The sequence below is a fragment of the Sander vitreus genome, chromosome 19 (genome assembly GCF_031162955.1).
Source record: "Sander vitreus isolate 19-12246 chromosome 19, sanVit1, whole genome shotgun sequence".
Lineage (NCBI taxonomy): Eukaryota > Metazoa > Chordata > Actinopteri > Perciformes > Percidae > Sander > Sander vitreus.
Genome location: NC_135873.1, coordinates 9,277,810 through 9,301,973, shown reverse-complemented (window position 1 = coordinate 9,301,973; position 24,164 = coordinate 9,277,810). Strand labels below are relative to the sequence as shown.

Sequence of the window (24,164 nt, the reverse complement as noted above, 5' to 3'; positions counted from 1 at the left end):
AAATTTAGCTACAACTTCCATAACAATTCTTGAACTTGTTGGTTGATAGCACGCCAGCATTTTCACAAGAACTATGCAAAGTAGCTAAAAAAAAACACGAATATCATCTGCAAAAAAAATCTAACTTGACTGTTTGAGCCATATATTGTGTCTGTCTGCTCTCATTGTGATTCCCAGCATTATGAATGAAGCCACACTGTGGGAATAAGCACAAGTAGCGATATGGGTCAGTTATGCGCCTCGCAGACTGTACCACCTTCAAAACAATTTGAAAATGATTTATGGGCATATAGCACAAACTTAAGGAGGAACATTGTCCAGCATTTCATCATCTCCGACTAAGAGCCTCTTAGACCTTCTTGATGAAGAACCAGTCAAGAGGAGATGTGTGATTTTATGCATTGATCTCAAATTAGGTCTTGCTTTCTTCGCATTCCTTCGCTAGATAGATGGGCCGCATTCAGCCAAGGTCATAGCTGTTTGTTTATTCGACTTTCTTTATCTCATTCAACAAATCCCAAGGTGTGTGTGTGTGTGTGTGTGTGTGTGTGTGTGTGTGTGTGTGTGTGTGTGTACATTTACATATGTCAACTGGGGGATACAATTTGTTTGACATTCAATGTTGAAAAACGGTAAGGAACAATAGCGTTAATGTCATCTTGCGGTATAAATTCCTCTGCTCTTGTTTACATTTTTTTTTGTTTTATCTAGCTAGCTTACTGTAATGGCAAACACATATCAATTTACAGCCAGAAGTCAACCTAGAAAACTGGCTTTAGAAATACAATTAAAACTGTTACTGGAGCTGTAAATTGGGTTGAGCCAAAGGGACTTTGCATACAAGATATCCGCATACTATAGCTCTCCAGCTTTAATTTGGAGCTACTGTACAGTTGTAGCTTTGTCACCTTTCTGATCAGATTTGGGCATGCCTTCTCTTCAAGGATCATGTGGAAAAAGAAGAAGCGATCAAACGAAGTGTGACAGGTTAAAGGAATAGTTCCAAATTTTGGGAAATACAAGTTAGATGAGAAGATCAATTCCACTCTTTGACATGATAGTGGTATCAATCTTCTCAGTTAACTCTCTGCAAGATTTTCCTTAATGTTGAACTATTCATGTAAAACCTAGACAAAGATCCAGTAAAGTTACTTGACATAAATATCTTTAAATCTGGCATTTGGATTGTTGGTGTTTTTTTTTTTTTTTTTTTTTTTTAAAGCTGACAGGCCTCATCCTCAACTGCTAATTGAAAGCTTACTCAGTGAAACTCATAAATCACAGAGCACCCATGAATAAATTGTGCGACAACAATGGCCATCATCTGGAAATCTTGCACACAGCTTTAACAAAATGCACTGCCACCCCCGCCCCGCATACTCTATGCTCGGGCTCGCCCAAAAACAGAAATGATGAATTTGTGGTCTTCCTGCTTGCATGCAAGAGCTTTGAAGACTATGCTACAATGAAGCAGAATGCATAATGCATGAACTTGCTTTTGAATGCCAAACAGTGCCAAACGTATTCATATTTTTTCTTCCCTCGTTGTGCCTTTTCTATCTCATCCTTTCCTTCCTCCCTCCCTTACTGTACTTCCTTCCTTATTTGAGCGAGTTTGTTATAGCCCGGTCCATTGTGTCTCATTTTAATTAACTGTTTATTTTGTGCTTTACTAGGCCGCCATTGAATTGTGACCTCAGGAAGAAGGAAAGTGATAAAGGGAAAGTATAATTTTAGAGAGAAAGACAAGTTGTAGCCAGGAAATGCCCTATCAAGATGAGACTAGCTTTTTCTGTATGCCTTGTGAAACAGTGAAACACTGTGCTCTGGCTTTGTGTTTGTGTGTATCTGTCTCTTTGTTCTTGTATACAGTATCAGAAGAAAGAACATAGGCAGACACACAGAGGGTGTCTGTAGGTGTTTTCACAGTTTTAGCTTTTTTGTTAGCTGTGTCTTTTTGGTCTCTTCGTGCTCCTTCTACCCATAGTTATGAGTTTAAGGATGAACATCTGCTTACCTGAGCACCACCTTATCAATTTGCGTTTACACATACTGTATGTGTGCTACCTCATGGATCACACAGTATGTTCCCTAATGTATGCTGAATTCCATCAACAAGGCAGATGAACTCAGATGCTCTGTGCTTCGTCGGCGTGCCCTGCAGCACAGCAGCGCGCAGCATGCAAATGGAGTTCAGGATGTGTGTTAATTATCCACGCTTGCGTCAGGACACTGCCCATTGTCTTCCAAACCTCTTATGCCACTGGCCCTGCTGATTCAAGGCGGCGAGTAAACATATTAGACTTTTGCTGGCTAATTTCTAGTCAGGGCTTGAATATTCATGCTTTAACTTACCACTAATTTGTATCTTGTTTGTGTGATTGTGTGCATTTTCCCCAACAGAATGTCACCCGCATCAACAACATAGTGAAGCAGGTGCTGCTGATATTCCCACATTTCTGTCTCGGCAGAGGGCTAATTGACATGGCCAAGAACCAGGCAACAGCCACCCTGTTCAGCAGTTTTGGTAAGTGGCCACCACAACTATGACAGCATAACTAATCCTTGAGAAAGGTAATAATTACGGAGATGCCATGTCTGTAATTTGTCAAGAATCTTTTTTTTTTACCGCAAATGACCTACCATATTTTGCCAAACACTGAGGTTGTGTGATAATATTAGTCCCTTGCGAATTGGCATTCCTGTGATTTGGGGTCATTTTGGCTGCGTTTGCAATTATAAATTAAAGTTTTGGCAGAGCCTTGACATCATATGTGAGGGATAATGTCAAGTAAAATACAGACTTCACCCGTGTGAATGGGCCCCAACAAACACAGACTGGGGGAGGGGTAATTTCTAAATCACATGAAGTCCACTGGTAATAGTAGACTCAGGCAAATAGGGCTTTAGTTACATAAAATTTGTCCTCAAAAAAAAGTTAAAAAAAAACATGTCAAGTTGATGAAATAATGTTTTGTTATACAGTACACATATTGACCGTTTTTTTTGACTAAAGTGACTACATTTTGATTTTATCATTCCTTACCCATGTATTAGACCCTTAAATAACATTCAGACAGGGAGAAGAGGGGAACAGGGCTGTAGAGGTGGAGCCGGGTTGAGGAGGCCATCAAGAGACAAAGAGGCACATGAAAGAGGAAGAGAGGTGTTATCTCTAGAGAGATGGAGCAGGAAATAGTGGCTTGAGGAATCATTTGCGACGGTGGCGGAGAGCAGGAAGAGAAAAGCAATCAGAACATAAAAGGGCTGGTGTGGAGAGGGGCTATTTACCAGAGAAGGAGACTGAAAGCGCTTTCGTTTTTCTTGTCTACTTACTCTGCCCCCTAAGGCTCAAGGGTTGTTGAGTGTGAGAGAGGGAGGAAAGAGAGAGAGCAGAATGGTTACAGTGGGGGGGGGTCTGTCACCGGTTTACTTAAAGTGTTCATTAGCCAAAACATTTTTTGACATGAAAAGTACAGGATATCATTGATTTTCTCACATGACATAGGTGACAGCGTTTTTTTATGTTATTTTTTAAGGCTAAGTGGCATTTTAAACTGCTGCCTTACACCAATGAATATGTCTCAAAAACATTTCAAAGAGCTATCAAATTCCAGCTCTCCTCTAACTTTTCACAAAGACATATTTGGCTGTCCATGAAACAATACATACATCTGGTATTTACATTTTTTTTTTAATGATGTTTCTGTTAAATTGTATTCTGAGCTTGTAGATAAGGGCTGGATATTAAAGGTGCCCTGCCACACAAAACCGTTTTTACTTGTATTTTTTAAAATATGTTAGGTCCATATGTGTTTGTGTTATATTGTGAATGTGAATATGAACTGCTACCTCCTCTGTCAGCTCTAGCCATTGAAAAGAAATTAGAGAAATCAGGCCAATTACAAAAGCTGGTCAGTCTGACGTGGCGTTGCCTGAGCTCATTACTATTCATGAGCTCGCCCAGTTGCGCTGGGTAAAGGATGCTGATAGCCAGGCTCTCATTGGCTAGCTGTTAGCCAATCAGAGTCAAGCAGCTTAGCTTGTTGAATATTAATGTGAACTGGCACAAATCGAGCTGAGTCTTCCTGCAGGCTTTCTATACCACGCTAAAATGGCTTGAAACAAGATAACCAAGGCATTTTTTCCACAAAAAATGTTAGAGTCCATGGTAGAACTTCAGACATTACCACAAAGTAATGAAATACGTGTGGCAGGGCACCTTCAACATGAAATGACACAGTTTAGTTTAGTTCATTTCAATCAATCAATCACATAAATTCACAACATCACTTACATAACAATAAAAAAAAGTGTCACCTTAGTTCATGCAGTGTCATCTTAACTCGTTTATAATCAATACTGATCGAAAAGTTGTAGGTTGAAGCATTTGCTTATTACACTTACCCTTTTTACGTTCTATTTTATTATTTTGTTCTTAAAATGCATTATCATTAATTTTTGTATTTTATATACATATTATCACACATTTGTGCAGAAGTAAAAAATAAACAAAACAAAATACATTCCCATTCATATACACATTGCCATTCATGCCTCACTTTTATATTTGTTAATCATCCTACTTTTTAGTATTTTTTTTAAATCTTTGTAGCGTGTAACACATTTTTACTTCCTCATCTAAAAGATTCCACGTTTACTCCTTTTGCTGATATACATCCTTGTTTTACATTTGTTCTAATCTTTATCTTTGTGAACATGTACCTTCCCCTCAGTTCATACTTGCTCTCTCTAATCTGAAACTGCTTCTGGCTTCAGTAATAATGCATTTAATTACTTACCATTTTCTGTGTTTATTGACTTTGTTTATGATCATATTTCATGCTGTTTTTCACTTTTTTTTTTTTTTTCCTTTATCAGGGGAAGACCGTTTCAAAGACCCACTCAGCTGGGACATGGTGGGAAAGAACCTCCTCGCCATGTCCATCCAGGGAGCTGTCATGTTTGCCATCACAATCCTCATCCAGTATAAATTTTTCTGCAAGCCAAGGTAAAAGAGACTATCAACAACTGTTATTTCAAAGTGAATTAAAGTGTAACTCAAAATTGTCCAAATAGTTCCTCACACGTTTCTATGTATTTCCATCCAGTATTTGTTTCAGTCAGATAAACCACTGATTCTCTGTCATTTAAATTAGTAATATACTGGCATATTAATGTTATATAAAACATCTGTGGCACTGTGAATCTGTTTGGGCAAATACTGCCCGATTTCTTTTCTTTTTTTAGTGTTTACTTACTCCAAAAGCAAGGTTGCCATGGAAACTAATGCCTGTGGCTTCTACTATTTGTGAAAATTACCGAGATTGTTTCACTGAGCTTAAACTTTGACCGAGATAATTTGTCATGCAAGTTCATGTTAATTTTATTGAAGAGTGTTGTGCCAACTGCGGTTTGACTTCTCTCTGCCAGGCTTATTTCTGGGAAGCCATTATCTGCAGAGGACGAGGATATCGATGTTGCTCGGGAACGCAGACGGGTTTATGAAGGCAAGGCCCAGAACGACCTTCTGAGGATATTTGATCTCACTAAGGTATTGTGCAGTGCATTGTTTGGCTCTTGTTAAAGTATTGCTCTGATAGTAGTTCATTCCCACTTTGTTATTCAGTCATTTCTTTTGTTTGTTTGTTTGTTTTTTGTTTTTTATCAGAGGTTGATTAATTGCTTTATTCGTTTGTAATCGCTTTTAGAAAATGTGAGATTGTTTTTGATTGTGTAAACGTCCAACGTATAGACTCAGAAAGCTTCTTCCGTCAGGCCAGCAGGATGGTGAACTCTGGCCTTTAACCCCTGTATATACATGGCCTTGTCTTGCACTTTGTCAATCCTTTGCTCTGCCCTGCACATTTTCATATTTGCACTCAAGCATGTACAAAGTGTTGTGATATATGTACCTGTTTTTGTGGAAAAACAGGTGTGATTGAGACTGGTTCATATACCAGAAACTTCCACAGCACGCACACAAACACACACACACACACACACACACACACACACACATTTTTGTCTGTCTCTTACTGCTCTATCCTTTATTTATTTACTTTTATTCTTATTTTTACTCGTATTCTAATTATTAGTCTGTGTCACACGCTAGCCATTCTTTGCTCAGTATACCACTTTGCATTTCACTGCACATATTTTATGAGCAGTACAAGTAACTTTGAACTTTGAAGAAAAAAGTAAAGACAATTTAGACAGTTGTTTTTTTCTCTGCACTTGACTTCTCTGGTCAGGCCTAATCTTAATATTTTCTATTTAGAACTTAGACACTTTTTAAATGGCAGTAATCCACTTTATCTGTGGATGTGTGTAAGTGGGTGGGAGGAGTTTTTTGAAGTTTGAAGTTTTTTTCTTCTACTTGCACCTGCGTTATTCAGTTTGCAAGGCAAATGGGAAAGACAGGTTGCGAGTGAGCAGCTGTGAACATTTACAAACATAAGTGGGCATGAGAACCAAACATTAGCATTTTAGGGGCGTAAAGGTTTGCGCTCCTATACAGCTCTGGCCCTTCTCTCCATGCAGTAGGTGAATTTGAGCGTGCTATGACGGTGCGTGCCTCAACACCGCCAAGATTGCGGTTCATCCATCGGCAGATGTTCCCTCCCTGCAGGCGGCGTGGCAGCAGGAAGTGTCACCACAGTAGCCTCCTTTGCAGCTCCTGTGCCGACAGCTGGACGATCTAACAGCCTATTGCTTCTTACCACCCTTCCTCACTCCTTTACTCCCTTGGTCTTTGCAGTCTCACTATACTTAATCTTTCACTCATTGCTCACGGACACAGACAGGCGCCACACTCCATAGGGTAATTACTGAACAAGTGCTGGGTAAAACAGTTGGATGGGTAATGTCTTACAAATCATCTCACAAGGTGAAAGGTGTGGAGAGGAATTTTCATTTTTCAGCTAAAACTTGTTAACTGTAAACTTGTGAAAACACTTCATCTCTACTGTAAATACAGCTTTAAAACAGTGCCAAAATGTGAAGATATTAGATTAGATTTGATTGAGCTTGTCTGCTGTTGACAAGAAGCCATTGTTCATACACACCTTGATGGCTGACAATATTTCTCTGAGATGAGACACCGTGGCCAGTCACCACACAAAAACAGCAGTGCAATGGCAGAAGGCATCAGGATTCTTCCTGCAGTGCCCTCATTGAATCCCACCACAGCTGTGCCCCATCCATTTGGGGTGTAGATAACAAATTGATCAATGAGTGCATGGCTTCGGTGGCCATGCGCCACAAGCTGAGCCCTGTCATAAATCTAAGAATGCCTCTGAAGCGATCGACAGGCCATCAATCATATGTCAGATTCCTGCTCCTCCCTTTCCTTTTCATGCTGCTCTAAACAGGAGCATTTTGCTATGTGCCCCACCTGCTAGCCTCCACTTAGCTGCTGCATTAGTGTCGGCACTGTAATCGATGGAGACTGTAATCGAAGTGTGTCCGTCTGTGAGTATTTTCCAGGCCCAGTGCTGTCAGTTTAACCTTCCAGTCACTCACTAAGTTGACAGAGAAAGTTTTAAAGAACCTTGTGACAGCTGTTTGAATTTAGGAGAGTAATAAGTGATGAGTGGCACCTTGGCGTACTACAAGTACTGTATGTTCATGTGATAAGTACTCTGTACTCTGATGTGTACTCTGGGGATATAAGTGGGTAAAATAAGACTCGTTTGACTTGCTTTGAGTGGTTTCTGACCTTGGCTTTTTTTCTTCTTTTTTATGTATTTTATTCAGTTTTTTCCTGAAATTATATATTTTTTTCAGCAATAATTTTTTCTTTATTTGTGATTTGTATTATTTTATATTCTTTCGTTTCATTCCCTTCCCCAGAAGTTTATAAATGAATCAGTAAAGGTTTCTTCTGCATTTGACAGGTGTTCTTGGAGAGATTGTGGAGTGAGTGGCTCAGTTAATTTTAAATAGTAGAAACTGTGTTATTTGGTGAAAGATTAAAACATATCTATATAGTTGTATGCTTGTGGAAAAGAAACACAGGATTACAAATTGGTGTGAATTACTACAGTCGATATGCTGACTGCACAGGTTACACCCCCAATCTGAGTCAATAGTAACAACTCAAGACTATGTCCTTTAATAGAGAGCATGTTAAAACTAGTTAGCGAGTGAACAGAGCAGTTAGAATAAATACTTAAGAAATGGATAAATGGTTGAAAGATCCAACCTCTGCCACTCCAAGTGGAACTCGTGAAAACTTGATCAAAGTTATTGAAACAATGAGACAATTCAAGTATCACTTTGTTTTGTATAAAAGATATAACAATTAACACAGGTTATTGTATTAAAGTGGATACTTTAATAAAAAAAAAAGGCTCAAAATATCACCAAACTTCAACGGTAGCATAATGAGGGTCCTTAAATGTTAACAGTAACATTGAGAGCTTTGTAAGTGTACAGACAGTTTATTGAAAAGATAGATTATACAGACACTTGCGTTCATGTTTACATGCCGCCACTGTCTTGAAAACATGATTTACATCTGGCGATGCAAACTAAAATCAAAAGCAATATGCTCAATATATCTGAAATAATCACACCGATGTAAAACATAACTTGTCTAGTGTACTAACTCAGTGGATAACTGTCCATCTGGTCCCTCCGGTCTGGGTCGCCATCTCCAATTTATTTTCAGGACATGGAAAAAAGTTTCAAGTACAGCCCTGTTTTATCAGAGAGGGGAAATCTTCAGACTGTATAAAACACTGCGTCTCTTGGGTGTACCTCAGGATAGCACCTCATACTGCTGTGAGCCATTTGTAGAATGAATGGACCATTCTTTTTAGATAAAGCAGTGTCAGTGTCATGGAGCTGAAACTTGTGATTTTCTAACCTAAATCTATATTTTTGGTTTGTACAACTGCCGCCATCACATTCACTCAACTGTCTCATCTGATTAGACGTCTGCTTATCATGACAGCTGCTGTGGTGCTCGAGTCAGAGGGGAATTATCCTTTAATTGCCTTCCTCCATACATGTATCTGCTTCTTTGATGTGACTTTAGCACTCCAAACTATCACTAAAAAGTAGTATGTGTAATCCAGGTTAATAAGCACGGAGTGCAGCTGCCAGATGCCACTGAAAGAATGATGGATCTACGCAACTCTGCTTTAATCAAGTGCTTTTGATGTGCCAACTGTGTGATAAATGCAATTCCATTATTTGTCAGGCTTGAAGTGGCAGTTCTAAATTTACATTTGCCTGGTAGCATTCTGAATGCGGCTGGGACAGCTGAGTCTTTTTAACGTTGGATATTTGGTTTAGGGATTCTGTACAGGAAATGTATCCTTCACACTGAGAAACGAAGCCTGTCACTTTTCTGTTTTAAGGAACATTCACTGTTGAAGTCTCTGACACGTATATACTGTACAGGCATTTAAACACACAGCACTCATCGAAAACTATGTTTTAAACTTTTAAAAACCGAAAAAAAACAGCCAACTGTAGTCACTCTTTCATAATTCAAAGGGGCACAGTGCTGTCCTCGATTTAGAATTTTAAATGTCTTAACTGTCACATTCAGCAACAACAACAAATGCCTTGCCTCGTCTTTTGGTGCTCGAGCAAGACAGCGCTGCTTTCAAACCACTTTGAAAGCATATCAAACCCTAACATAGTCTTGGATGTGGAAAAACCTCATGCACTAAATACCTCATTTTGTTTGCCTGCAGTATTTTTTATTTATTTTCTAAATTGTAAAAAATTGTGTTCACTTCAAGAGGGATCTTTTTTACCTCCTCTGGTGAGATTTTCAGATGATGCAGACTTGGATGCAAAATGTGCATGGATGAGACTGGTCAGCGGGGGAGGATGTGAGTGCAGCATAGAAAGTTTTCAAGTGAGATATGGAAAAACATCAACCACCTTCTCATTTTCCACTGTCCCTACATGATCTTAGTGGGATACTGACTCACAATCAGAATGTGAGAGGTTTCAAATCTTCTTTGTCCTGAGAGATGGGATTCTGCATCTCATGTGGTCTAGTTTTAGGGATGGAATGTTAGCTTGTCCAATGATCTGTCAGTCAATATTTTTATATAAATAATGGGTGCAATGTGAAAGGGGTTGCGTGAAAATTTTCACAAAGACTGCAGTTCCCCTCTGACTTCCAGAGTGTTTTAGCTTCTTTCAGCTCATTGTTTTGGGTTTTACTGCCCGTGAATGTTTTGCATCAGTCTTACCACTCTTATTGGGGTCATTTCCAGCAGCCGCAGGCAGCTGTTTAATTTGAATGAGCATCACATTCTTACACACTCTGCTGTGGCTATAGATTTTTACATTTAATAGAAAATACTTTTTCAGATTAAGGACAGCATGCTTTTTCACTAGAATCACCTCTATATTGACACCACTAAATGCAGCTGCTGTAAAGCTGGTGTCCATACATAGAATATTGGGTGACTTGTGAGTGTATTGAAGGTTATTGAAGGTACTGAAGTGGCACTCAAAGTGGAGACAGATTTCCTCATGAATATTGTCACTGCTGTCACAAATACTAATGTCCTCCTATTCTCCCCCCTGTGCAAGTGTCTAACTTCTTTTTTTACTACCTTTTACCATCTGGCTGGCTCTAAATGTTGCAAATTATCCTTTCTTGATCATTTCTTTTCCTTCACTTTCTCTGTCTCTCTCCCTCCTTCTTTTTCTACCTGCTTCTTCCATCTCTACTCTTCCCCGCTGCTCTGGCCTATCGCTCCATATTTTGTCATGCTATCCTCTGTGTTATCTTCCTCACTGTCTGCTCCCCACCCTTCCCTGCCTTCAGCCTCCTCACCCCCTTTCTCTGGCTGGCTGGTTGATTCATTGTAATGTCTGCTCCCTGCAGGTCTACTCTCGGAAGAGCACCCCTGCCGTGGACAGGCTATGTGTGGGAGTACCTGCCGCAGAGGTGAGCCAAATGCTGCTGAATCACACAAGCACCTCTACAATCCTATAGTGTGTTTGATTTTGTCCATGTTGGACGACTTTCTTGCATTTACACATTTCATTACTTTTTTTTAAATTCACCAGCAACACCCTTGTGTGAGAAATGATTTCATTCGCTGTTGCCTGTGAACAAAAACAATGGATATGACAAAATTATGAAATAATAATGACAATATTTACAAAATATTGACACATGAGAGCAGGTAGCAATGAGCAGAAATTCTCTTTGTGGGCTTTGATTTACAGTTTCCAGTTATTTCTCGAAGATTTGTGATTGGTGTTTGGCTTCCAAACGCTGCTCACAGAAGGCGTTGGGAGGAACACTAATCTCCTTATCCGGCTTGTTTTCTGCCATTATGCTACTGCCAAGCATGTGTGTGCTAAAATCACACGAGCAGGCAAGTAGAAGATCATTGCTAGAGCAACAGGGTCTGTGGGACCCAGTGATGTTTAGTTCAGTACACTGCCAAATTAGCAGTTGGAAACTACAACAACCAAATACAACAAAGTAAACTTTTATAGAGTTTTTGACTCAGGAACCTTTGTGTAAAATTAACTAAATAATTACTCATTATAACATGTTATACACCACCATACACATACTCATGGTCACACACACACACTGTAGCGCTGGAAGCTTGATTTAAACATAAACTCAAATGCTGACAGGCAGTCGTGCTCGATGGGCTTTCCAGTGGTATCCATCCTCGCTGCCACTGTTTACTCAAAGCCCAATGTAAATGCCAGTAGAATATTATGATTCACAGGGCTCGACTGATCACACACTGCATTTCCATTCCTTTTTTACGTCAAGCTTAGCACTCTTCTATGCATTCACAAGCACAGGTCACAAACAGCAGGGATCAATGAATGACAGAAATCAAATATTTATGCCACAGCCAGAGCACCTAAGGTGGGTCACGTGACCGCGGGGCTCCGCAGAGACGACTTCCTGCCGCATTCCCTCCAGAGGGAAGTAAGATCAGCAGCATCAGGGAGATTAGACAAAGAAAGAAAGGATCATGTTTGTTGTAGAAATGTACAGAGGCAGGAAGAAATGCAGTTGGGAATGGTCAGGTTTTTACAATATTTGTTCCTGTGTGCTTGGCGTGTTGATTTAGAGTCTGTTGTTTTGTTTGTGTACAGAAATACATCAATTTGTTATTTTGCTAAACACTGAACTGAACCAGTCATGCATACTATAAATTGTAGTTTCAATTATACTGTATGTTGTGAACAAATATTTAGAGTCTATAGATAAACTTCATTAAAGGAGTTAATGGTAAGTGTTTATTCAAAAGTCAACTCATCTACATACAGAATATTTGAAATTCCATGCATCACCACTGTCTGCTGTCTGTTTTCCAATGAGGCGTGTATCTACAAAACCCAGTTTACCTAATGGAGCCTCCCCATTGTATCCCTCAGTGTTTCGGCTTGCTTGGAATCAACGGGGCTGGGAAAACCACCACGTTCAAGATGCTGACAGGAGACATCCCAGTCTCCGGTGGAGAGGCCTTCCTAAATGGATACAGGTGAGCCTCTAACTCCCACTAGTGCACCAAGTAAGTCATCATAATTAGCCACCCAAGATGGCTGCTCGGATGGGGATCGAGCTGACGTGGGTTTTTTTTTTATAGCTCACACCCTTTCTCTGCTTCTCTTGTTCTGTGTAACTCAGCTTTCTATTTCTCTTTCTCTCTCACTCTCACGCTTAGTTTTTTTCTTGGCTAGGTAGTTTTGATGTCTCTTATACATTCTGCCATATCTGCCTTTTCAACTTTGGTTCTCTCATGTCTCCTTACTGCGATATTCTCAGTAATGCTGAAAACTCTGCTCTCGCTTTCTTTCTGCCTCTTGCACATCTTGCACATATTTCATTCCTTTTCACATCCTCGCCCTGTACCTTGCTGTTTTTTTTTTTGTCTCTGCCTTAAAGAATCCGTCATAAGAAATCTTTTTACATGCCAAAAAAGAAATACCTTGACACTAGCAATAGCAATAGAGACTCAGGCACTTGAGCATAGGTAGGCTTGCTCTTCCTTATTTTTAGGAACAAACTGTGTTTCTTTGCCTTGGCATGCATCTCTGAGGAAGCACATCCGAGCATGGTTGTGTGTAAGCTACGGTTGGTTTCGCGTCACAACGGTTGCTATAGTGGTTCATTTCTACATCTAGTAATTGACTTTGTGTTCAACAAAGAGAGAGAGCTGAATAGAGCAATGCCTAACACAGCAGTCTTAATGTTGATTAATGTGGGTAACGGAGATCAAAGAACAATCCCACAGACCTTTAGGGGGAACAAAAACGATGTAGAAGAGAGAAAAACAGATGTGAGTACACCCACTCTTCTGTTTTCAGCTCATCACGCTTTCTGTGCATTGGCAAGAAAAATGATCGGCAGAAGAGAGGAGCAGCATCTCAAGTTTTTGCTCTCCTTACTGTCTTCTCTTATCTGTGATTATGTGCTCACAGGGAATAGCTTTTCATACCTGCATTTGGCATCTGAGCCGGCTGGTGGATACCGTCTGCTAACAGCCAGTAGTGGCTAATTGGCTGTCTCTTTAACAAGCTAACAGTAGCAGTGGACTACCAGGGTTGGGATTGTGTTTGATTTTTATTTGATTTTTGACCAACTTTTTATTCATTTTTCACGCTATCCTCACAAGGTGGCATAAACATACAAAGTATACTGTACATACATAAGTACAAAAAACAAAGGGGAGCAGGAGCCATCCCCTTGCCCACCAGCTGGTGCAGGGACAACCTGAACCAGCTAAAGGCTATACCACCTTTTGGTATATTGATCCTTTATCAAAGCTAAAATAAAACGTAATATTAAATCAGTAAAGCTTTCAGTTCACTATGGCCTTGTTGAGATCCAGTAGCCTCTTGACACATCAAATCACTCCTGGAAAATAACATTTGAGGGAAAAAATGGGTCCAATATTATCTTTTTTTTTTTTTAAACAAGGCAGCTGTAAAAAGAAGAAAGAAAATCCGCTGTAACATTTGTCGCCTGCAGGGGGTGAAGGTATTCATATTGTTGACTGCAAAAAGGGCACTTCTGCATCCAGAACAGCTGCTGCCATGGTTTTACTTGCCTTTAGTGGGTGCATGATGGTATGCCTGGAACTGCAAAACATTTTTTTTTTGTTAGTTTGTTTGCGTTTTCGTTTTGGGGACACTCGAGACCACGAGTACAGAATGTGAGATGAACCACTCTGCTGCTCTATATATGTTTGGAAGAGTTTCAAAGAGAAACGCAGGCCTTGACACACTCCGCTCCGAGGTATTGGGGAAAATGTAATGAATCCTTCCAAACAAATCAGTTTCAATCTCATTTATCTTTAAAATACAATAGGCAACATAAATGGTGTGTGTGTGCTTCTTGGCCTTCTAACTGTTCTCATTGTATGTTTGATATAAAAACTCTGTCTTGCTAAGGCATTACCTTTAAATCTGTGATCTCAATAATTAATAACATCCATTGTCAAATCTCTAATCTCTAATATGTTCTCTTTCCCAGCATAAGAACAGAAATGAGGGACGTGCACCAGAACCTGGGCTATTGTCCCCAGTTTGATGCTATTAATGAGCTGCTGACTGGTCGAGAGCATCTGGAGTTTTACGCCAGGTTACGAGGGGTACCAGAAAATGAGATCACCATGGTAACCGTTATATCCTTCCATACATTGTTTGTCCTTGTACATTTTAAAACTGGGTTAACTTGTTTTACTCATGAGTAATGTTGTGAAGCACTATATCTTTAACTTAAATAGCATAAATGTAGATTAGTTGTCAAGCTCTCGTAATTGGGATATTAAAAAAGAAATATGAAGAAACTGAAATGTTGGACTACTCCAAGACATGTTTATTTGCTCTCAGAATGTTTTATTTTTACCATCAAAATACTTCAAGTAGAATGCATGTAGGGCAAGCTGAGGTACATGTCAAAGTGATAGATAACCTCAATGGGAGAAGCCATACATAATGAAAAATGGCCGGTGGTGGAAAAGCAGCAGCTGTGGGTTATGGCTCTACATTATTCACCATGTCCAGTGGTATGGCCAGCCCTATGCAGCCTCCCCGCAATCCTCTCGCACCGCCTGCTTCTACAACAAGAAGATCAAAAGAGGAAGAGGCTGGCAGTGACCATAGGCCTCGGACCCGGCGCCAGGGCTTTGATCTTTTAGCTGCAGTGTGAAGGGACCCTGTTCTGCGCTTCTAGCATAACTCTTAATTATGCTGTCGCCCATTGCGTCTTTTTTGGTGACAATTCTCGATCCAAATTGAGCCCTCGTGTATTCATATTTGCATCATCGGTAAACAGAAATGTCAGTATGTTCAAGAAATGTACTGGAAGTTAAATGCAGGTGCCACAGCATGCATGTTATTGTGACACTTAAACATGTCCTTTGAGACCTGGCGATATTGTGCACTTTGGTGATGTGCCTGATTGCTGGTGTTTGACGAGACATTATTAAAACAGCAAGGAGAAAAGTATCTTAGCAGGCTGTGATTAAGGTCTTACAGTGATGCCAGCTGTCATGCTTTGTCCTTGAAAACCACATAGCTTAAATACATTGGAGAGCCAAGTCAAAATATCATCCATCATGGAAAATCTGATGAAGAGTTTTTTGTGAACATTCTTTTTGACACCGTAATTGGTTGGGTCACTTTTATTTCTCTATTCAAAAGGTGGCAGAGTGGGGGATCCAAAAATTGGGCCTGGTCAAATATTCCAACAAGTCAGCAGGAACCTACAGCGGTGGGAACAAACGCAAACTTTCTACAGCGATGGCCCTGATTGGTTGTCCTCCAGTGATTTTCCTGGTGAGATACATCCTTATTGATGTAATGTACATGGTGAAATGTGATACCCTGCTGTTTTTAGAGACTTAAGAGTGTAATACTTTAAAGCAATATTGATGCTGTACAGATGGATTACAGAAGATCAGTTTTTTTTCTCTTAACAAGCACACAGAGACTTGGTTGTAGTAAGAAGATGGGATAACTCATGCTTTCAAAAGTTAGTAGAAAAACAGGTTTTGGATAAATCTAGAAATCCTCACTGAATGAGAGAAGGGTGTATTTTTCAGGAGTGACTCACTGGTCATGTTTAAATTCATGTTTTTTCAAGAAAGAACCAATTCCTTTTGGAAAATGTTGAGCACACACAACTGTGTTTGCACGTATTAAATTCCTATTCATCAGGACTTAAAATTGAGGGTAAAAACATTTTCTCAATGATGGAAGATTAATGAAGGCATGACTCAGAATACACTGCATCGCATGCTTTCAATTAAGCGGCTTTAATGTCCATTAGGAAGTTGTGTCCATGTTATTGTGAGGGACAAACTTTAATTACCTTAAATCACTCTGGGGGCTCCCTGTGGGGGCTCACCAAAATATGGATTGACATTAAGATTATTGCAAATTTAACTTGTTATTCCATGTCCCAGCCACCACATCACATGGTCTAATAAAGCAGTAATATACAGTAATATTATATAAATAGATTTAAATGTCAGTTAATACCCACAAATGTCATAAAATATGCAACCTAATTGATGTTTGATTTACTGCCTGTAAACTGTTATAAATGCATTACTTTGCATGATTTAAAGCAACCCATGAGATTATGCTGCTAAGAACAATTTGAGTCAGGTAATGAATAATCTTTCCAATCGTGTCTGTTTTCTGGCTCAGTGCTGCTTAGCCTATCGAGCTGCACTATTCCAAACCTACTTATTTACGCGCCTGAGCCAGGCTAGCCTTTACTTTGAGGCAGTGGGATAATGGGTTGTCTGTGTCAGTTTCACTATTGTGTGCTAGCCCAGGGAGTTGCACAGGGACACATTGGGCACAGTGATGGAAATACCCCATGGGATTTGTAGGATTCTGCTAGTGAGCGAGAACCAGCCCTGGAACGAAACCAGCCAATGGACTGAGTACTGTCACTCTCTAATCATGCACGAACAGACTAGCCCTGAGGAAAAAGAAACAGCAAGTCACTGAGACTCTGTGTGTGTTTTGCTATGTTGGAGGGTGCTACAGTATATGTCTCCATTATGTGTACATCCAGGTTTACTCAGATTTCACCCAGACTTTACCTAGGTATGTTTAATATGTCACCTTACACTTCTATCTCTCCCACATGTGTACAGTATGTAAACACACACATAAAGGTGACAAAACAAGTGTCTTAATAATGAGTTTGGTGAGCATGAGCTGCCAAAACAGCTTCAATGCACCTTGGCTTACATTGGACAAGTCTCTGGGCCTTAACTGGACAGATTGGAACACCATTATTTAAATTTCTTTCCTTTTTTATGTTTTTTTTTATGGTGTTGGAGAGCGCCGTCTGTCCAAAAAATCCATTCATTGTTCAGTTGGGTTGAGATGTGATAACTGCTTTATGTGGCTTATTGCTGCTCCTTATGTTTCTCCTTTTATTTGTCACTTATCTGTATGTTTATTTAAACACATATATCATTAAGTTATCTGTTTAAAGTAAATTGTTGCTGTAAATTGTATATTATGACATCCTACTTTCTTAAATTATGTGCTGAGGCAGAATTCAAAGGAAATGTTTTAAAGAGATGACATTTATTGCAGGATGAGCCAACCACTGGGATGGACCCCAAAGCCCGGCGCTTCCTGTGGGACTGCATCCTGAGTGTCATCAAAGAGGGACGCTCAGTCATCCTCACATCACACAGGTGCAACATCACTCTTTATTTATTGATTTTCTCTAATGGATTCACGCTTCACCCAATAAGATGAAGTCAAAATAGTTTGACTCTTCACCAGGGATAGCAGAGCAACCAAACCATGAAATCAGCAGAAAATATTGTAACTATAATTGGTTAGAGGTACACTTTAGTTGTAATGTATTGTTTCCTGCGTGGCAGTTAATATTGGCTGCCAGAAACAAACTGGCTGCTATAAAGCTTTCATGCATGAGGGCATATTGACCGACTGGTGCTTTTTTTTCCTCCATGAAAAGGGAAACTGTCAATATCAGTGCTGGAGTCTTTTCATTATCCAAGACTTCCTGGAGCAAAGTTAGTCCCAACTTTTTCTTCTGTAGTGTTGGCCTGTTGGGGCATGGTTTTGAGTGAGTAGAACAATATTAAATGCCTGATTTCTTCCGAAACCTAAAACGTGATGGCCCAAGTCGATTATGGAACATTTAACAATTTGCATGGCTATTCATTTTACCATTTCCCAAATTGCTTGGGTTTTTGAATCATTTGTGCCCCTGGCAGTGCATGTGCATACTATGTGCTGTTGTCTCATTTGGAATATATTAACCTCATTATATGTTTTCCCTTCATGGAGAAATAAAAGCATTTGTTGTTGTCCAAGGCAATGTGGCTGAGCTGCATCCAATCGTCCATGGCATGACCAGGTGGTTGTGTTTTGTTAAGTGGCAGATTCACCAGGTTTTACAAAGTCATAATCCTAATTGCACCATTCCTCAGAAAGGCTTCACAGGTTTTGCCTCAACTACAAATGACTCCTGCTCCAGCCCAACGCCGAAAGAGAAAAAATGAGAAAATAAGAACTACAGATGGTCCCTTCCTCTCTCTCTAATTACCAAATTTGTCGTCCATTTAAGGTGTCAAAGTAGACATGTAAAAATGCTCTAATTCAAACTTTAACTGTAATTGAGGAAATAAGTAAATCTCTCTCTCTCTGTAAATAAGTAGAGATCTTCCACAGCAAAAATAATGTGAGTTGGCACAGTCTAAAATTCTACCCTTTATAAAAAAAAAAACATTTGTGATAAATGGCTTAGCCTTAAATATAGAATATTTTAGCATTTGAATGAGGCCAGACGTTACAAAAGTCATTATACTAAAAAACTTTTAAGATGTCATTGTCTTTCATCTGGTGAGGATGTAGTCTTGCATTGCCAGACCTATCTCTGCAGCGCTGTGTCGGTGATGGAGTATGGTCTGGCTACACCACCTATCTATTCTGGGGTAGCGAGAAAAAAAAGCTCTGGCTTGTTTGTATTTCTTTAAGACAATAGCAACCATCCTGGGCGGCGTGAAGCCCCGATAGCAGAGATAGCTAGAGGGGATGGACATCACACGGCATATCAGGCTTTATCCCAGCTATGACCATCCGTTGAGCCAGACTAGTAGGTAAGAGACCCTGGAATTATTGCTGCATCTCATTTTTGCAACCCCCCCTCCCCTTCTTTGTTTCGATAGTATGGAGGAGTGTGAAGCACTGTGCACACGCATGGCCATCATGGTCAACGGTCGCTTCAAGTGCCTCGGGAGCATTCAGCATCTGAAGAGCCGGTAAGTGTCCTTCTTTTTCCCCTGGGTTCGTTACACCAAGAGCAGAATTTTAAAAAAAATTATTCTTTGAAGCTCCTTGAATTGAGGTGAAAGAAATCTCTGTCTCCCACTGAGGTGTTCTGTTATTTATACTGTATATATAAATAACATAAGACCCTGTGTATTGGCAATAAGAAAATGATTCAGGTTTTTCAAGAAAGCTAGTTTGACGGCAGAAAAAAGGGTCCGTGCGCCGGGCGCATGGTTCAAAAGGGTTGAACTTGGTGTCTTCATTAATTCATAGGTGTGTTTTGGGCGTAACATGCAATAAACCAATCAGAGTGTCATCTCCCATTCCCTTTAAAAGCCAGGCGCGTTTGTACCTTGGCGCATTGCTATTATGATGGCTAATTTGTACCGTAATATTTTTATTTGTAATCTTTTGCATGTTTGTGTGCTGCGCATCCCTGTGTGTGCGTGTGTGTGTGTGTGTGTAACAAGCATAGTGTGCGCGTGCTGTGCATAAGCCTAGGCACATTTTACTGATTTGCTGTTAAAATAAATAACAATGAAATTGACTTTAGACCAGGTTTTTGTTGGTCAATGGCGCAATCACTTCTAGCTGCCTCAAGATAGCAATACTCCAAGAATTCACCTTAGCACACCTCCCTGTAAGACCAGCATGCCCATGGGCACAAAGATGGGCGCAGGTGCATTTGCTATTTAAACATCACTGGGGCTGGACGGGTCTTAAACTAGCAAAGACACTTGTGTTCGGCTTTGCGGTGCGCCGGGTGCAAGATAGGGCCCATAGTGTGTATCCCAAAATGTACGACTATGCCTTTAACATGATATGCACCTCTCCTTTCTACATGCTTTCATGTTTCAGAGGCTATGCAATGATAATGTATTCATTTGTTTTGCTTACCAGGAAGCTTCTTGTCTTAATACATCCACATATATGCACCCATATATGTTTAGTGTAGACATCTACATCATCAACATGATTGTATTGATTTCACATTAAAAGGTCTTTATATGAGGAAAATGTCAATCACCATTATCTCGATTTCCCATTTGTTTCTCTACAGACCCATAAATGCTATTTCCTCCATCCCTGTCATTATGCACACCCTTAATAGGCTTTGTGCATGTATATTAATGTTTTTTGCTATGTCTCCATAACAGATACAGTATTCCATGCCCCTAACTCTTAGCACTCAGACCTGCTCTCTGATATTCATCTGACATTTCCCAGAGCCAGCACTTATGCCCCGGGCCCTGCATGTAACAGTGAGACCGATCCATTACCTTAGGTACAGTCCGATGACATTATTACCACTCCATTTTGTGATCTTGTAAGAGGAAGGACATTCCACACGCACACAAGAGCTACACACACGACAGGAATGTGTGGTGGAGAGAAAGATCAATACACCTGGGATGAGGGGAGGAGCAGACCATTTTTAAAGTTGTGACGGGGATTAGGGGATTCGCCTGGAACTGCATGGAGGGGGCAATAGTGTCAAGGGTATTTCACATCAAGAGCGTTAATGTCATATCATTGGCCACTGTCTCATTGTGGAGAGAAAGGTAGCTTGTAGATGGGGCTTAAGAAGAGTGAGATCGAGGGACAGTTGAGAGGCGTAGCTAAAGTGGGAGAGTGATTTACCAATCAGACCCCTCCCAGATGTTAGGGTAATTGACAGATTCTCTGTGTCATTTACCACCTGTCTGTAGGGGAAAGAGCTTGTGGTGTAAATTATTTATGAACCACGCAGGAGGTATAGGATAGGTAAGAGCCATGGAAGCAATGGGGGAGGAGGTAAGAAGCAGCAAACAAGGGAGGAGAACAGAGGGTTAACACATGTCCTACTTCACTCAACATGCTATCAGGTAAAAGGGAATCACACTTCACAAGACAGTCAACTGAGGGAAAGCCAGATAAGCATGACGTCTACACCGATTTTTGCCGTGCTTATTTTAGATCTCACACGGACAATTTACATGCTGCTGAAATGCTATCTCTCAGTTCTTGCCACACACTGAATAATTTCTAATTAAGCGTCCCTATCTCCTCAGCGCTTGGTGTAATTAATGTTTCATGAGGTGTGGGACCCTGGTAATGACTGAAAAGGCAATTAAGGACTGTCTTCTCTGTTTTCTTTTCTCGTCACTATCCAGCCACATGTTTGTGCTGCCATGTCGCTTCCGCCCCTCCACACACACACACTCCCACCCTTGGCTTAACATGTTGTCCACCACCATTTAAGTTGTTGGGATGATCCAGCGTTGCAGAGTAACATTTAGTATTTTGTGTTTGTCTCCACATCTGAGTCCATAATGTGGGAATGGAGGGGCTGATTCTCACAAATGCACAAGCTGTTGCCAGTTTGCAGATGGGAAGAGTTCCATCAGACAGCAGGGGTTGAAGTAGCAGGGGGAAGCATGCCGATAGAGGCAGGTGGTGTACGCCATCGTCACACGGTGTGAGCGGCTGACCTGCAATGCTGGGGCTGGTGCTTCTTCCCCCTGCCTCCACCCCCAACGTCTCCATCTCTTTTTCATCAGAAGTCCATGAACGCAGTGCAGAATCTCGCCTTGGGGGCAGCTCTCTCTCTATTGCTCACCTCCCACATTCGCAGCCCTCACTCCCTCCATCGCCTCCTCTCCTTCAAAAATGTCTCGCCATATTACCCTTATTTATTCTTTCCTCTGCTACTGTCAGGTGGCAAGGCTTCCAACGCAGCTATCCAAGTGCTTGTTAGTACTGCCCCCTTTAGTTCAGTGGTGACCCTGTCTTTATCACTCAGATGCTCTTTTGCTACTTTAACAAGCCCGCCTCTGTATATCAATCAAGCCCCAAAGGAGCCAAAATAGCCTATTTAAACTGCTAGAAAGTTAGTCAGTAGTGTGAGTGTGAGACGGGCTGAAGAATTGGTTTGTTCGGTGAAAGCTGAACAGTAGGGCGGCCATTTTGAGAAGCCCCTTTATTATTGTCTTCCATGGCTGTGAAAAACATCCTCCCTACCTTAGCTGATTTTGAGTCCCTCAAATCAATCACACTTCCAGGAATTTATGAAAGACAGCAGAAGAGAGGGATATAAATGAGTTTTAAAAAAATGTGCAAGAGGCTGTAAATAGTGCTTTAGTACAGCAGTGTGCTGGTGTGAAAGCTCCCAGGTGTTAAGTAAACCAAAATGAAGTGGAGGAACCAATAAAAGCAGCTTCAAAGCTCCCCTATAATCTTGTCAGTTAGAGAGGACACCCGCTAGCCGATGCAGGATTTTTCACTGATTGATATCATTCATATCCCCTCTTCATAGAGTACCTGCAGTAAGTACATGCCACAGCCTGGAGTCTTATTTTCTCCTTGCTTAAAGCACGTCATGATATAAAAGTGGAGGGTAAAGTGCCTTTAATGCATTAAGGTAATGCAGTGTGGGCGCTGGATAGTTTTTACAAGAGTGGTGTCTAAAAGTTTTGGATTAATCCCCTAAAGTTGACGTTGAGAAGTCCAATAAACTTCTTCCCACTCACTCTGCGTCAGCTCTGCAGGTGTGCCATTAACTAAATAGTTTACGGCATTTAAGTGCGTGTCACCGGCGGAGATGGATGACAAAATAATTCTCTTTACGGTTTACGATGCGTGAGAAATGTAGGCGTAATTAAGACTGCTAGAACATTGACAGACAGATGGTGTACTGTATATGTACTACACATATCGAGGGAGCTGTCTGCACTCAAAATATACCAACTCTTACCTAATTCCCTTGATAAATGGTGAGAATCTTTTTTGCAGGAATTTACATTAGTTGTATCATAGCTTATTTTAGTGCTTACAGTCAAGGCAAGCATCTGCATCGACATTTGATCCTTCAAGGTCTGCACAAATTGGTACGTGGCTCAAAGGCTTTTTATTAGGTGAACTATGCATGTTTGAAAATCGAGTAGTAATAAGTTTACAGGCCAGATGATGGCCTTCATGTGAGATTACTTTTGAAGCACAATATTGCATGCAAACACCTTGTAAATATGTCTTGACATAGAAGCAAACTGCCACTACTTATCACTGAAAACTCACTAAGGACAGGTTTAATAGTTTTATTTGAACACAATAATCTTCACTCAAGGTTCAATTGCTGCCTTTTATCTTAAGCTTCCATTTGCATTTAACTGCTAATGCTAAACTACTATTTCCAAGGTAAAGAATGAACTTAAGTTTTATTCTAAGTTACTTTAACTGCTCATAATCTCACTTCATTACTTGAAGGCCCTTGTTTTACAGCACACTTTTAACTCTAACCATAACACACAAACAAAGATCCCCTATCTATTCCTCTATCCATTCATCTATCCTCACACTGCCTATGGACCCTCTGCCTAGAGCTCCGTAAGCTCCCCCTCCAGGAACTAAAGACGCTTTTTGGATAACTTCCTGCCTGATCAAAGCATCAGACCACCCAAGCAACACTGACCTCATGCCCCGCATCCGCGATCCCCCCTGCGGACACAAATACAAGGTTTGGCAATGACGAGGGTGACCTTTCTAGACTCCCTCAGATGAAGGAAGGCAACAGAATTATTTTCTGCCTGTCATGCCCTTATCTGTGTCTGGCTGTTGTTTGTTTTAAATTACATGGAAGAACGACTTTCCAGCAGATTCGGGTGGAGAAGAGGATGAGGCAGAATAACGAAAATGTAGAAAAGAGAACTGCAGCACAGACATTACAGTGTCTCTGCCACGCTGTGTTAAGCTGCTGTATCATATCTCTAATGTAAAATATTATGAAAACGATTAGTTGTGACAATGTGGTGCAGTCATGACTTTACATATTCCATTCATTATATTTTCTATATATGCCATATTCAACCCTAAATTGCAAAGATCTTGCTTTT

The 24,164-nt window shown here is 40.5% G+C and overlaps 1 protein-coding gene across 8 annotated transcripts in view; it reads left to right on the top strand.

The window, feature by feature from the left end:
• Nucleotides 1-24,164, top strand: part of LOC144534478 (phospholipid-transporting ATPase ABCA1) — a 187,392-nt gene that overhangs the window by 151,008 nt on the left and 12,220 nt on the right. For all 8 annotated transcript variants that reach the window (XM_078276426.1, XM_078276424.1, XM_078276418.1 and 5 more), the window contains 9 exons: nt 2,404-2,527; nt 4,882-5,011; nt 5,434-5,554; nt 10,865-10,927; nt 12,394-12,500; nt 14,495-14,636; nt 15,667-15,801; nt 17,587-17,690; nt 19,194-19,286. In XM_078276426.1, the coding sequence (XP_078132552.1) occupies nt 2,404-2,527; nt 4,882-5,011; nt 5,434-5,554; nt 10,865-10,927; nt 12,394-12,500; nt 14,495-14,636; nt 15,667-15,801; nt 17,587-17,690; nt 19,194-19,286 (1,019 nt within the window). The remainder of the gene's footprint in view (nt 1-2,403; nt 2,528-4,881; nt 5,012-5,433; nt 5,555-10,864; nt 10,928-12,393; nt 12,501-14,494; nt 14,637-15,666; nt 15,802-17,586; nt 17,691-19,193; nt 19,287-24,164) is intronic.